Below are 12906 nucleotides of genomic sequence, written 5' to 3'. Positions count from 1 at the left end.
TTTAACAGTCTGGATAATATATGGCATAGCATCTCTAATTCAGTAATTCCTTGTGTTACTATGTGTTGGATGACACTGTTATTTATTTGGTTATCATTATTCTGGTTTTCCTGATTTTCTTCGTTGTCCATCTGAATTTACAAACAATTATCAGGTATTAATATCACAGAATAAGATTTAATGCCAACAATTACACAAACAAACACATTGGTCAAAACCATCGAGCATTACGACATTACTCTATTATATATATAGTATATGCATCTATTACAAGTTGCAACTGGAATTTAAAACATACTACTAGTTACGCATCAGTAAGTATTAGGTTATATATATATATATATATATATATATATATATATATATATATATATATATATATATATATATTCAACTACACGCATCTATATATATATATGTATATATTTATATATTATTATTATCTCTAGGGTTTCATCCAGTATTGCATATTTCGCTCGTCGTATTTCCAGACGAGCTTTTCCCATATTTGTCTTATTCTCTCTCCTTCATCCACTAACTCCTCACCAAATGTGCGGAGTTCCTGCACGTTTTCCGTACTCATGGGTGGTGGTGGTGCGGGTATTGGGTCAGGGTACTGGGGTACGAGTTCTCCATATGGGTATGGGTTTTCTAGTATTTCCCGAACATATTGGTCTGCATCCCAATATGGATCTAGAGGGTCAAGGTTGGGGTATGGTGCTATAGGGTTTGGTATGGGTTCCTCCTGTGGATGGAGTTCTCAATAATCCCTATGGTCATCATTCCATGGGTCATATGCTAGGGGATTGGGTGCTGGAACTCTAGGTATCTCATCAGAGTTAAAAGCTGGTATGGGAAACTCGTTCCCTAGGTTAGGCTCTATTTCCATTGGCTGAGTTGGAAACAGTGGTAATGGATGTGGTGCGATGATTTGTTCTAGGTTTGGGTCGGCTGCAGTGGTAGCTAGTATATGAAAGTTGGCCAATCGCCTATTGATTATTTCTTGGGTCTCGGCATTCATCTCCCTATTTGCTGTTGCTAAAACCCTTTGTTGCTGTAATTTCCTCATTCTTTTACTACGCTCATGTGCTCCCCGACTGAACCATCCTCTCTTTTTTGTAGGGAATGGTTCTTCGGATTGCGCTTTAAAGATGAATATCCCCTCTTCGGTGTCAGCTGAATACCCCGAAGGAGTAGGCTGGGAGGAAGTTCCTTCATCTCTTGGAGAATTAGATAGGTGACGATAGGCGTCAGAGGGTCCTTGATCACTCATACTGTAAACTGACAGATTGTCAAATAACACAAAACAATAATATACAGATATGCACGTAATCACATAGATTATTTCCTAACAGAATTGACAAATTTTGATGTCAGCAGAACACTTCTGTGGCTGAAATCAGTGGCCATAGCTCTGATACCACCTTCTGTCGCAACCCCAGACCCCTTGCCCCGGGAGGCGGGCGGCCGCGAGCTACTCAGAGCTGGTGGTATCGGTGTTTATTTAATTTGGCAGCGGAATTTACATCAGGACCGTAGTTAGGAAATAGTTTATCATAGTAATACACCACTTTTTTATAATAATAAATACATGGGAAAAACCCAAGTTTTCATTACAACATGTTTATAGGGATAAACCCTAATTTATTGAAATAAAACTTCTTCTTTATTTAGGTAACTTTTTATAGCCACTTTTCCAAGCCTTTAGTGCTCTCCAGCTGGCTTCTATTTTGGCTTTCACATTTTATTACCTGAAACGCGTTTAAAACATTTTTGTCATTAAAAAAATACTGGTGAGTGAATCCCAGTTTAATCAAAACAGGTTTATCATTTTACAGCATTGAGGGCAACCTGCAATTACATTTGTTACATCTACTTTAATTATCACCCACTGTACTGTCAATCCTGACTTGTGGTCATGCTACTACTCACAGTGTAGTAACAAGTTATGTATACAAAACCCCAACATACCGACGATAATTGTAGAATTACAAATACTCAATCACTGTTAATTATAATGTAAAACAATTGAGATTTTGGAAAAACAGTTTACAAAAAGAGGAATTACTCACAAAACGGTTTACACAAAAAGAAGGATTACTCACATTACTAATTTAGGTATTTTCTTGTGACTTCCTGGTTATAATCTATTAATTTAAACAATGCACACGCGTTAGTATAATAACCCAAATTTACATTAGCTATAGCCTCCCCGAGACAGAACTTCAACGACTGAGTCAGGCAGAGCCTCGACATGCGTTACGGAGCACTAGATCAATCGGGCAGCGTAACTAATACGTAACCGGGGGTTATAATACTTACATCGAGGCAAAGATTAGCTATTTAGTGGGTATTATGCCCGAGAGTTATAATTACTATTCAGAAAGTTGAGAGGATTTTCGAGAAATGAACGAATTTCAGTTGAAGCCTGTGGCCCCTATTTATAGTTCTGATCGAACAGCGGGTCGCGGCCCGCGAGAGCTATAGGGTAGGCTCTAGGCAAGGTGAATCAACGGTGTAGGCTGGCCACGACAGGGACACGTGGCATCTCCAGGCTCGGCCTGGTGTCAAGGAGGTCGCGGCCCGCGACAGACTCTCTTGTCTGTGTTGCGCCCTGCCAGCGGCCATATATATTTGTTTTTATTTAATTTTTGTAAAATAAAGGTATTTCGGAGCCGTTTTTCGTATACGGGGTGTATTTTAGGACGTGTAGGGATGTTTTAAGATTTTAGGAGAGTTGTTATAATAGTAACCAAATGTTGCTAACTGATAATATGTAGATAACAATGCATGTCCTTGCAGCTATAACCGAACATATAACATCAAATAAATAAGGGGAATTGGCATGTAATAATCCCACCTAGACCTTATCGACCATTAATAATCCCATCTCAGAATATTCCCCCCACCAGTCCCACCTTTCACCTATTTTTCCTACAATGGTCCCCCGTTAAAAAAACTTAACGGAGTTAAGCTTTTTTCCAAATTACAAACATGTTTTTAGTGCTTTTGATCAGAACGATGATACGAGTCCATTGATGTAAAACTTATTTCGAAATGGTGCTCCAAGTGACTTGATTTTGGTTAATTGGAAATTTAAACACCCGAATTGAAGAGTCGTTTTCATCGTTTGGAGCACCGTTTCGAGGCAAGTTTTACATCAATGGACTCGTATTGTCGTTCTAATCAAAAGCCCTAAAAAGTCTATTTGTAATTTGGAAAAAAGCTTAACTCCATTAAGTTTTTTTAATGAGGGACCATTGTAGGAAAAATATGTAAAAGGTGGGACTGGTGGGGGGAATATTCTAAGGTGGGATTATTAATGGCCAATAAAGTCTAGGTGGGATTATTACAGGCCAATTTCCCAATAAATAAAGCCCAAAAGCTTTAGAAGGATGCAACAAAAAAGGGCCATGCCAAAACTGAAGAACCATCATCGCCACACTCCTAGATGAGCTTCAAACCATCGTCATTGAGATAAAAGGGGCATACATCACAAAAAAAGACCTTTTAAACAAAAACAAGTAAATCAGATCTCGTATACCAAAACAGTCCCAGATGAACACCTCAATCTCATCTTCATTGGCACCAAGTCATAAAGCAACCAAACCCGTTAACATAAAAAAAGGTTCAAACAAAGAACCAAATAAGTAAAATCTAAGTCACCGGAATGAAACAAACAATCAATCATAAACCAACTACAAACAACTTTATCACAAAGTAACAATAATGAAACAGAACATCACAGGGGTGTTACGTGTTATTATTCTAGATCACCTAAAGTTATGTTTCTTATCTCTCTCTTATTAAATAATGATGATATTAAAAACATATTTTTAGATATTTAATATAACTATATATGGATACTTATTATCTAATTATGGATGGTATTTACATCATTAACCATGTTAACTTAATTATGAATAGTTAAATTTCTGGTTTTACTTATTAATTTCAAAAATAAATTTGTAATATATAGTTTTAGTTTTTATTTTTTAACTAATAAACTCTTCAAGTATCTTATTTCTTTTATGCTATGTTATTACATTATGAAGACATACATTATCGATAAAATTTTAGTTTTGTTAATAATAGCTGTATTAATATGCTGATTTTTTTTAGTTAAAAGCTTCTATATAAGTGTCCAAATATCATCAAGTTCAAAATTATGTTTGTTAAAACACTAAAAAGGAAGAATAATGATAACATTTTTTATGGTGATTCTTAAGATTTTTTTAAATATTTAATGTGGTTGGATGGTTTAAATGGTAATAATACAATGTGTTTAAACATGCTATCAAAGTTAAAACATTAACACAAAAGCTTAATAGGACAAAATCACAGTTAGGAAATAATGCAACAGAGTTAAGAGCCTGTACAAATAGTGTTAAGTGTAAGAACAGATTAGGCCATTGATTGTTTAAGTCAAGGGTTGGTATTGATTACAAATAAAACCCCTATAATTAATAACTAATACTATAGAGTTAGGAGTATTTTAGTCATTTAGTCATTTCTCATTAAATACTAATCCCACCAAGTTTTTTAAACTAAAATAACTTTTATGTACTTCATTATTTTTGAAAAACAATTATACCATAAAATCAAGTATTTTTTATCTTTAATATGAGTACCATATTGCTATACATTTTTTTATTTATAAATGTGACTTTTAAAAAAGTTACAAAAATGTGTTTTACAATTGTGCTAGTATACAAAAATGTATTGTGTTGATTTTAAATCTATACTTAAGTTCATATTTTGTTGTGTAATTCTTATGTGTTGCTATTTTTTACTTTTGTGTTGTTATTAGGAGCCTATTTGGAAATAAACTTGTTTTCTACTAGTTATATAATAGTATTTGCTACTTACAAAATTAAAACAAAAAACATGAAATTGTGCTACTATGTAACAACATGTGTTATTTATAAAATTAAAAAAGATGAAATTGTGCTAGTTATGTAATAGTATATGTTGTTTACAAAATTAAAAAAAAAAAACAAGAAATTGTGTTGATTACGGTGCTGATTAATGTGTTGATTACAGTGTTATGCTGATTACGAGATGTGCTGACGGTGGTGGTGTGGGATGTTATCGTCAGATGTACTGACGGTGGTGTTACCGTGCTGATGTTGACGATGTGCTCATTACGGTGTTGACGATGATGCTGATTGCGGTGCTGCTGATGATGCTGATTACAATAATGCTGATTCAATGATGAAGAATAGATTATGATTTGAATTAATCTTGTATGAATTTGGGGACAATTTAATTATTTCTTTTAATTAGATATAATAAAAGGGTTTAAAAAGTCTAAAATACTCTAAAATCAATTTTTAATTGAGGACATATGTCATTAAACTGTTGATTATTACAGTTTATACAAAGATACCTGTTTGTATATGATCATAGGGTGAGGTTCGGCTACAAAGTTCATTTTTCCTACAAAGTGTACAAAGTCATAAAACACTACAATTTCAGCCATAAAACACACTCAAAACTCACAAATAACAGAGTGAAGATCACTAAAACACAATATCCAAACCCTAACAGTCCATAATAACTTCAAACACAACATCGTAGAACTATGAATATAAAACACAGCATGATAATCAACATAAAACACAATAACGTTAGTCATTCGTTAATCAAAGCCTTATCATCCAAAACACAATACAAAACCAACAAATATGGCTTTTTAGTAATCTTCACTTTGTTATTTGTGGGTCTTGAGTGTGTTTTATGGTTGGCATGATGGTGTTTTATGACTTCTTACACTTTGTAGGAAAAATGAACTTTGTAGCCAACTCCCACCCTATGATCTGCAACATGCATTTTCTTCCCATGATACTTCTTAACCAATGATATCCCTCATAAAAAAACTAGTGGGACAAACTTAGAGAAGGAAAAAAAGTGTAACTTGAATAATACGTGATTTTGTTTCATTTCGATTCCACATTGTACCGTTTGTGTGCATAGTCTATTGTGATATCATAATTACCATGTTTAGATTATAACATGTATGCTTATTGGTGTACAAGGAATCTTTAAGATGTTAGTTTTGTAATTGGAGACAATATTTTATCTTACCAAAGTGTCACGGAGTAACTTCTAACTCTCGTCTAGCGACTTAGATTTGATCTAAGTTAAGCTTTTGTGCCCAACGATGAAAGTGTTTTGTGTGAATCAAGTGATGCTTGCAAGCGTTGTTTACAAATAAACAACTACAAGAGTGTGTTTATAAGTACAAGTATGCTAACTTGCTATAATGTTGGGTGATCTACAAATGAGACCTTCACTACATATTTATACTAGTCGTTCCTAGTTCTAGAGAATTATCTATCTAGAGAATTCCTTACATAATATCTTGGATATTTATAAGCTGATTTCTAGAGTTCTTGCAAAATATCAAGTGTTTTCAAGGTGATTCTAGAAAGTTCTTGGCTGAAACTTTGAGAAGAATTATACATCCCTTTCTAGATCCTTCAGAGCTCTTTCAAGGCTGATCCAGGACCTTCTCATGGTGCCAAAACGTTCTAGCAACTTGTAGGCTGTTCCGGAGACTTTCGGGCATCCCTAGACACTTCTTTAGTATTCCGGAATCTTTCGGAACTCACGAAAAAAATTATGCATTTAGGCGGATTGTGACAAAAGTCCTTCATATCAAGCAGGGTTGGAACCAAAAGGGTTAAAAAGGGTCCACTGACCCCCCCCCCCCCCCCCCCCCCCGCGACCGTAGGAGTTTGTTGAAATATTATATATAAAATCTGAGATTTTTTATAAAATAACATGATTTAAACCCTTTAGTTATAGCCAGTAAAAAAGAAAGTCGCATTAATTCCATTATTGATTTCAAGTTATTTTTAGCACGCAATAGCCTTGGAAAACTTATCAAGTCATCAACATATAAAACAATCATAACATTCGAAATCCGTATACAACAATCATAGCTTTCTAGACAACCTACTTACATAATTTGACAATTTGAATCATTCAGTGTCTTTTATCTATAAATTTCAATATCAAACAAGTCACAACATCCATTACTCTAAAAACATTGGTAACAGTATATAACTTTACAAAGCAATATGACTGAATATTCCAATCCAACCACTTTCTTTACATTAATCAAAATTCATAATTGTCATAACCTAATGCTATTCATGTACCTTCCAAACACTAACCATTCAATAGTCAACAAGCACTAGTTCCATCATACCACAACCACATACCCTTAAAGTTCCAAGATCCTTATCATTGTCACTTGTGAGTTGTGTCTCATCTTCATCTCCATTGTTTAAACTTTTGACCCACCAAACATCATTCCCAATATTCCCTTGTCAAATCACACTTCAAATTCCCTAACTTCCACAACTTAATCACCCCAAAATCAACTCCTAATACTCAAAGTTAGTAGCTTTAACAATCAAGACTTGTCAACGGTTATTATAGATATGGGTTTGGCTGATTCTTCAATACTGATAACAATTGACTACTATCTTCATTTTTGGCATATGTATGGTGTCGTCTTCTGTGAAATATCATGACGGTAAAAACCCTCAAAAATCTTTATTTTTAGGCTAGTGGGTGCTCCTGTTATCTCTCTGTTTTCCCCTGTTTTCCATATTCCCCTAAATTCATACACGTTTCTTTAAACTTTATATTATATAGTTTTGTAAGCAACTTCTGGGGTCAAGAAAAGCTACTAGAAGCCATGCTGAAACCCAATTCAAGGTCTGGTTTTGGTGATCAAGATTGTCGAAATCGGTATGTTGAGACCGATCCAACCGGTCGATATGGGCGGGTAAGATGTTTGCTTTGATGGGTCTGTTGTATTTTGTTCAATTGTTTGTTTTTGAATTGGGTTATTGATTCTTGCTTGAAAAAGATTTGATTTTTTTTTTTTTTTTTTGCTTTTGTTATAGTCTTTGAATGTAGCCTTTGAAGTTAAGCACTTGTTCTTAAAATATTCATTTTTTAATGGAATTTAGTGGCCTTGAAATGTTATAAAGAAGGGGAATTTGATACAATCTTTTGAGAATAGTTCTTCAAATAGGCTATTGGGTGTATGAAAAAAAAAAAAAAGAAGAATCTTGTCTTGATAATTGTTGAATAATTTAGGGATTGTACTCTATATTTGCGGGAAAAATTGTAACACCTCGGTAAATCCTACTTCGATTTTGGTCGCACTGGTTGTGGATGAGAGGAGAACTCGACAGTTAAGTTAAACGGATATTATGATCAATGTCTCTTGGCCAATTTTATAGTTTTTCTTCATGCAATTTGGATTTAAGGAATTCACTTAATTCTATAAAAAGTTTGTACCTTTATCAGTTATTATGCTTGTAATTCCATGTAGTATGTATCAATGGTGGATCCAAGATTGTATTCTCATAATAATTGTTTTTTTTTTAACATATAAATAATATTCAGTTTAAGGAAGTACTTGGAAAAGGGGCTATGAAAACAGTGTACAAAGCAATAGATGAAGTTCTCGGTATGGAAGTGGCGTGGGGCCAAGTAAAACTTAACGACTTGCTTCGATCACCCGAAGATTTGCAACGTCTCTACTCAGAGGTTCACCTTCTCGGTACCCTTAATCACGATTCAATCATAAAATTCTATACGTCATGGATAGATGTGGACCGAAGAACCTTTAATTTCATTACCGAAATGTTCACTTCAGGAACCCTCAAAGAGTAACGATTTTTTTTTTTTTTTTTTTCCCACTAATTCTTAACAAATTTTTGTTCTAGTGCTAATTTGAGGAACATTTATATGTGGTTGTGTAGATACAGGAAGAAATATGATAAAGTGGATATTCGGGCTATAAAGATTTGGGCTCGGCAGATCCTATCGGGCCTGGTTTATCTACACGGTCATGACCCGCCCGTGATCCATAGAGACCTTAAGTGTGACAACATTTTTGTTAATGGTCATTTGGGACAAGTAAAGATTGGTGATCTTGGGCTCGCTGCTATTCTCCGTGGCTCCTGCAGAGCACATACTGTTATCGGTATATTTGAAGTTTTGAACCCGTTTATGTTTTTTAATATATTTATTATTAAATATGACATTCCACAAAAAGAGGTACAAAAACATGTTGGTGGGGTGGGTCAGTTCAACTTGCTTTAATCCACCCTAAAGATTTGTTTTGACCCGTTACTTAATCTGCCCATTTTGCCACCTATAGATAACAAAAATAATGTGGCGATTTCAACCCTTTTCCTACGAATGGGTCGGTAATTGGGTTATATTTTCTCAAATGGTACCCCGTGCTAACACTATTCTCGTCCTATTTCTTTTAGGCACACCAGAGTTCATGGCCCCGGAACTTTATGAAGAGAACTACAACGAATTGGTTGATGTGTACTCGTTTGGCATGTGCATACTAGAAATGCTAACTCATGAATATCCATACAGTGAATGTACAAATCCAGCACAAATCTACAAGAAAGTAACATCGGTATGCTCATATTTTCGACCCAAAATGTTTTTCTCCAAAATGTTTACCTTTTTAATACAAGAGTAAACTTCCCTTTTGCTCCCTGTGGTTTGGTCACTTTAACGGTTTTGCTTCAAACCTTTAAAAATAGCCATTTTACTCCCTAATGTTTTGGTTTTTTTGCCAGTTTGCTCCCCGCCTCTAACTCCATCCAAATTGTTTGTTTTTCCATTTTGCTCCCCGCAGGGAGCAAACTGGCAACAAAACCAAAACATCAGGGAGTAAAATGGCTATTTTTAAAGGTTTGGGACAAAACCGTTAAAGTGACCAAACCACAGGGAGCAAAACGGAAGTTTACTCTTAATACAATATTAGTGTGTCAAGACATGATTGCAAAGATTGTTTTGTTTTGTAATATTATAACTTTTTTTTAATGAAATGATTTAGGGTAAGCTTCCACGAGCATTCTATAAAGTCAAAGATCTTGAAGCGCAATGCTTTATCGGAAAATGTTTGGTCAATGCTTCAAAAAGGTTATCAGCTAAGGATCTAATGCTTGATCCGTTTCTAGCCGTGGACGGAGATGAACTGGCACTTACAGCCGAATATATCCATCAGAAACCATTTATAAACGATGATATTGAAATTGAGCGGCTGAATTTGATCGGATATCCACCGCGAACCAACATGTCTATTGCAGGAAAGTTGAATCCAGACGATGATACCATTATTCTTCGGGTACAAATTGTTGATAGAGAAGGTGATTTCATTTGTATTTGATCCTTTTGAACCGTCTGCACGAAATACAGACGTTTTTTAACACCTTTTTCGTGATTTTAGCAACCAACTTACAAGTTCTATTATAAATTTTAGAGTAAAATGCCATTTTCGTCTCTGAGTTTTGCGACTTTCATCGAAAAGTTTGTTTTTCCGCATGTGGATCCAAAAAGGTTTGAAATCTTGCCATTTTCATCCGACTCGTTAACTCCATCCATTTTTCTCCGTTAAGTTAGGGGTATTTCCGTCTTTTTTGTTAACTTAAAAGGCAATTCAGTCTTTTAAACCTTTTGGATCCAAAAAAGACAGAAATACCCCTGACTTAACGAAGAAATGTGGATGGAGTTAACGAGCCGGATGAAAATGGCAAGATTTCAAACCTTTTTGGATCCACATGCGGAAAAACAAACTTTTGGACGAAAGTCGCAAAACTGGCCAAACCTTAGAGACGGAAATGACATTTAACTCTAGATTTTATTACAAGTTTGAATATATTTTTTTTTTAAACTATATTTTGAAATCACTATTAAATGTCCACGGGATGCCATCTCTCATTGATTATTTGATTCTAGTTGTTGTGTTTGAGCAGGTTCCGTAAGAAACGTATACTTTCCGTTTGATATATTAAACGATACACCTGATGAAGTTGCGTATGAAATGGTTAAGGAGCTCGAGATCACAGATTGGGATCCATCTGATATCTCTGATATGATTGAAGGGGAAATTTCGGGTCTCGTACCCAATTGGAATCATCTTAATCAAGATGAAGCTGATCACAGCCATTCACTCCACTCGTTTTCATCTTCCTCATCATCTCAGTTATCGTTTTCAGGCTCCCGACAGATAGATGTACCGACATACGGTGCTGATTGGCTTCAAGGTATGCTCGCTAGCAGGCGATAAATATTGACCCATATGCTTATTATTGAGTCAGTTTGGTTATCTTTTTACCCTTAACGGGTCAAACATATAAAAGAGTGAAATGCCATTTTCGTCCCTGAGGTTTGGCCAGTTTTGCGACTTTTGTCCAAAGGTTTGTTTTTCCGCATCTGTATCCAAAAAGTTTGAAATCTTGCCATTTTCATCTGACTCGTTAACTGCATCCATTTTTTCTCCATTAAGTCAGGGGTATTAGTATTACCGTCTTTTTAGATTTTTTTTTTTTTATTAAACCAAAAAAGAAATAAAGATCCACCTCTATTGACTTTATTTCTCATAGTGTTTTTAGTTTAGTAAAGAATGTCTAATAAGACGGTAATAGTAATACCCTGACTTTACGGTGAAAAATGGATGGAGTTAACAAGTCGGATGAAAATGACAAGATTTCAAACCTTTTGGATCCGGATGCGGAAAAACAAACCTTTGGACGAAAGTCGCAAAACTGGTCAAATCTCAGGGAAGAAAGTAAAATGTTGAACTGCAAGTTAGCATCAATGCAAAATCTTTACCGGAATTTCAGAACCGTCTTTATGGTCTAAAGTTCTTGCAGATCATGTTTATGATGACACAAGTTCTCAAGGATCTGTAGTTTCAGGAACCTATTCAAATGTGAGTTACGTTTCGGCTGAAGACCACAACGAAAAACACGATCTTATGAGCCCTACCAACCGAACCCACAACTCTACTAGGTTTGGTCAAGCCTCCAAGAATCACGAAAACCAGTCAAATGTGACTGTTGACTTAAACAAAGCTTCAACATCTAAAGCTAGCACAGGGGCTGGACCTAGGCTAACAAGAAACAGATCATTGGTTGACATGAGAAGTCAACTGCTCCATAAATCTTTAGTAGAGGAAGTGAGTAAACGCCGCCTGTCGAAAACGGTTGGAACCGTTGAAGAAGTTGGGTTCCAGGCACCTGTTGTTGGGTCCAGGTCAAGGCTCGGTATTGGTCAACGGCTCAGGCTCAAAGGGAAAAGAGTTTGACCCACTCAAAATGTTTAAAAGTCATGGTTTGGGCCTGGCCGGGCCGGTGTCATCAAGTATAAGGACCCTATTGTATCTTGGGCTTGTTCTAAAGGGCTGCCTTAGCAATGTATAAAAACAATAAAATTCATAGTAATGTATAAATTATTAAATGGGTAATGTACAAGTAATTACAACATTATTTTTCTTAATTCGGCTTGTTTTTATTTGGGAAATTAATTTTCCCAAAAAGAGTGGTAGTTTATTAATACTATCTTTATTGCGTTAAGTGCAAGTCAATATAACGTTTATTGTGGGATTTTTTACGGGTTCTTTTCTAGGAAAAAAAGTACGCTATGATTCAATACAGGTAATTTCTAATAAAAAAAGACAGTGAAATTTCAAGTCGTCATAGAACACTTTACTCTATTATTATTAACGTTAATTTAGATTATTGTTGTTATTATAATACTAATGTTGTTAAGATTGAGCTCTTACTTAGACATGTTTGTCATCTCCGTGATCCTATTCTCTTTCATTTATGTTGTAATTCATGTAAGATCCATTGTATCCCAAATTCATGAAATATATAAACCTTTACTAAATAACATTTTTTTAACGGCAAATTGTGGGACTTGAACCCAATACCTCTCCCCCAAGGTGTTTAAAGGCATTTAGAGATTTAGATTGTAGAGGGTCTGAAGTTAAGTTGTTGAAGCCGAAAACTAGCAAAACAACATTTTTTTAATTAGTATATATAAACAATTAAATCTGTGTATGAAGTG

At 35.1% G+C, this 12906-nt stretch overlaps 1 protein-coding gene and 1 long non-coding RNA gene across 5 annotated transcripts; one reads left to right on the top strand and one right to left on the bottom strand.

Moving 5' to 3' along the window:
• Window positions 1-1710: 1710 nt before the first annotated feature.
• LOC110869581 lies at window positions 1711-6262 on the bottom strand. Of its 2 annotated transcripts, XR_002553057.2 has the most exons (3): window positions 6088-6262; window positions 5018-5203; window positions 1711-1751 (listed from the first exon to the last, which is right to left on the bottom strand). It is a non-coding gene; the product is annotated as an uncharacterized LOC110869581 (long non-coding RNA). The 2 variants fall into 2 exon arrangements; XR_002553056.2 differs by lacking the exon at window positions 1711-1751 and having other exon boundaries at window positions 4894-5203.
• A 959-nt stretch (window positions 6263-7221) lies between these two features.
• On the top strand, window positions 7222-12333 carry LOC110869562 (probable serine/threonine-protein kinase WNK4). 3 transcript variants are annotated; one of them, XM_022118808.2, is made up of 8 exons: window positions 7222-7546; window positions 7669-7801; window positions 8431-8696; window positions 8790-9013; window positions 9306-9463; window positions 9890-10202; window positions 10809-11099; window positions 11700-12333. In XM_022118808.2, exons 2-8 carry the CDS (start codon window positions 7712-7714, stop codon window positions 12140-12142), a joined length of 1785 nt encoding a protein of 594 aa, XP_021974500.1. In that variant the 5' UTR covers window positions 7222-7546; window positions 7669-7711; the 3' UTR covers window positions 12143-12333. The 3 variants fall into 3 exon arrangements, with proteins under 3 accessions (XP_021974500.1, XP_021974507.1, XP_021974513.1); XM_022118815.2 differs by having other exon boundaries at window positions 7227-7546; window positions 11709-12333; XM_022118821.2 differs by lacking the exon at window positions 7222-7546 and having other exon boundaries at window positions 7580-7801; window positions 11754-12333.
• Window positions 12334-12906: the final 573 nt, after the last annotated feature.

The sequence above is a fragment of the Helianthus annuus genome, chromosome 1 (assembly GCF_002127325.2).
Source record: "Helianthus annuus cultivar XRQ/B chromosome 1, HanXRQr2.0-SUNRISE, whole genome shotgun sequence".
Classification (NCBI taxonomy): domain Eukaryota; kingdom Viridiplantae; phylum Streptophyta; class Magnoliopsida; order Asterales; family Asteraceae; genus Helianthus; species Helianthus annuus.
This window is presented reverse-complemented; position numbering and strand designations above follow the sequence as displayed.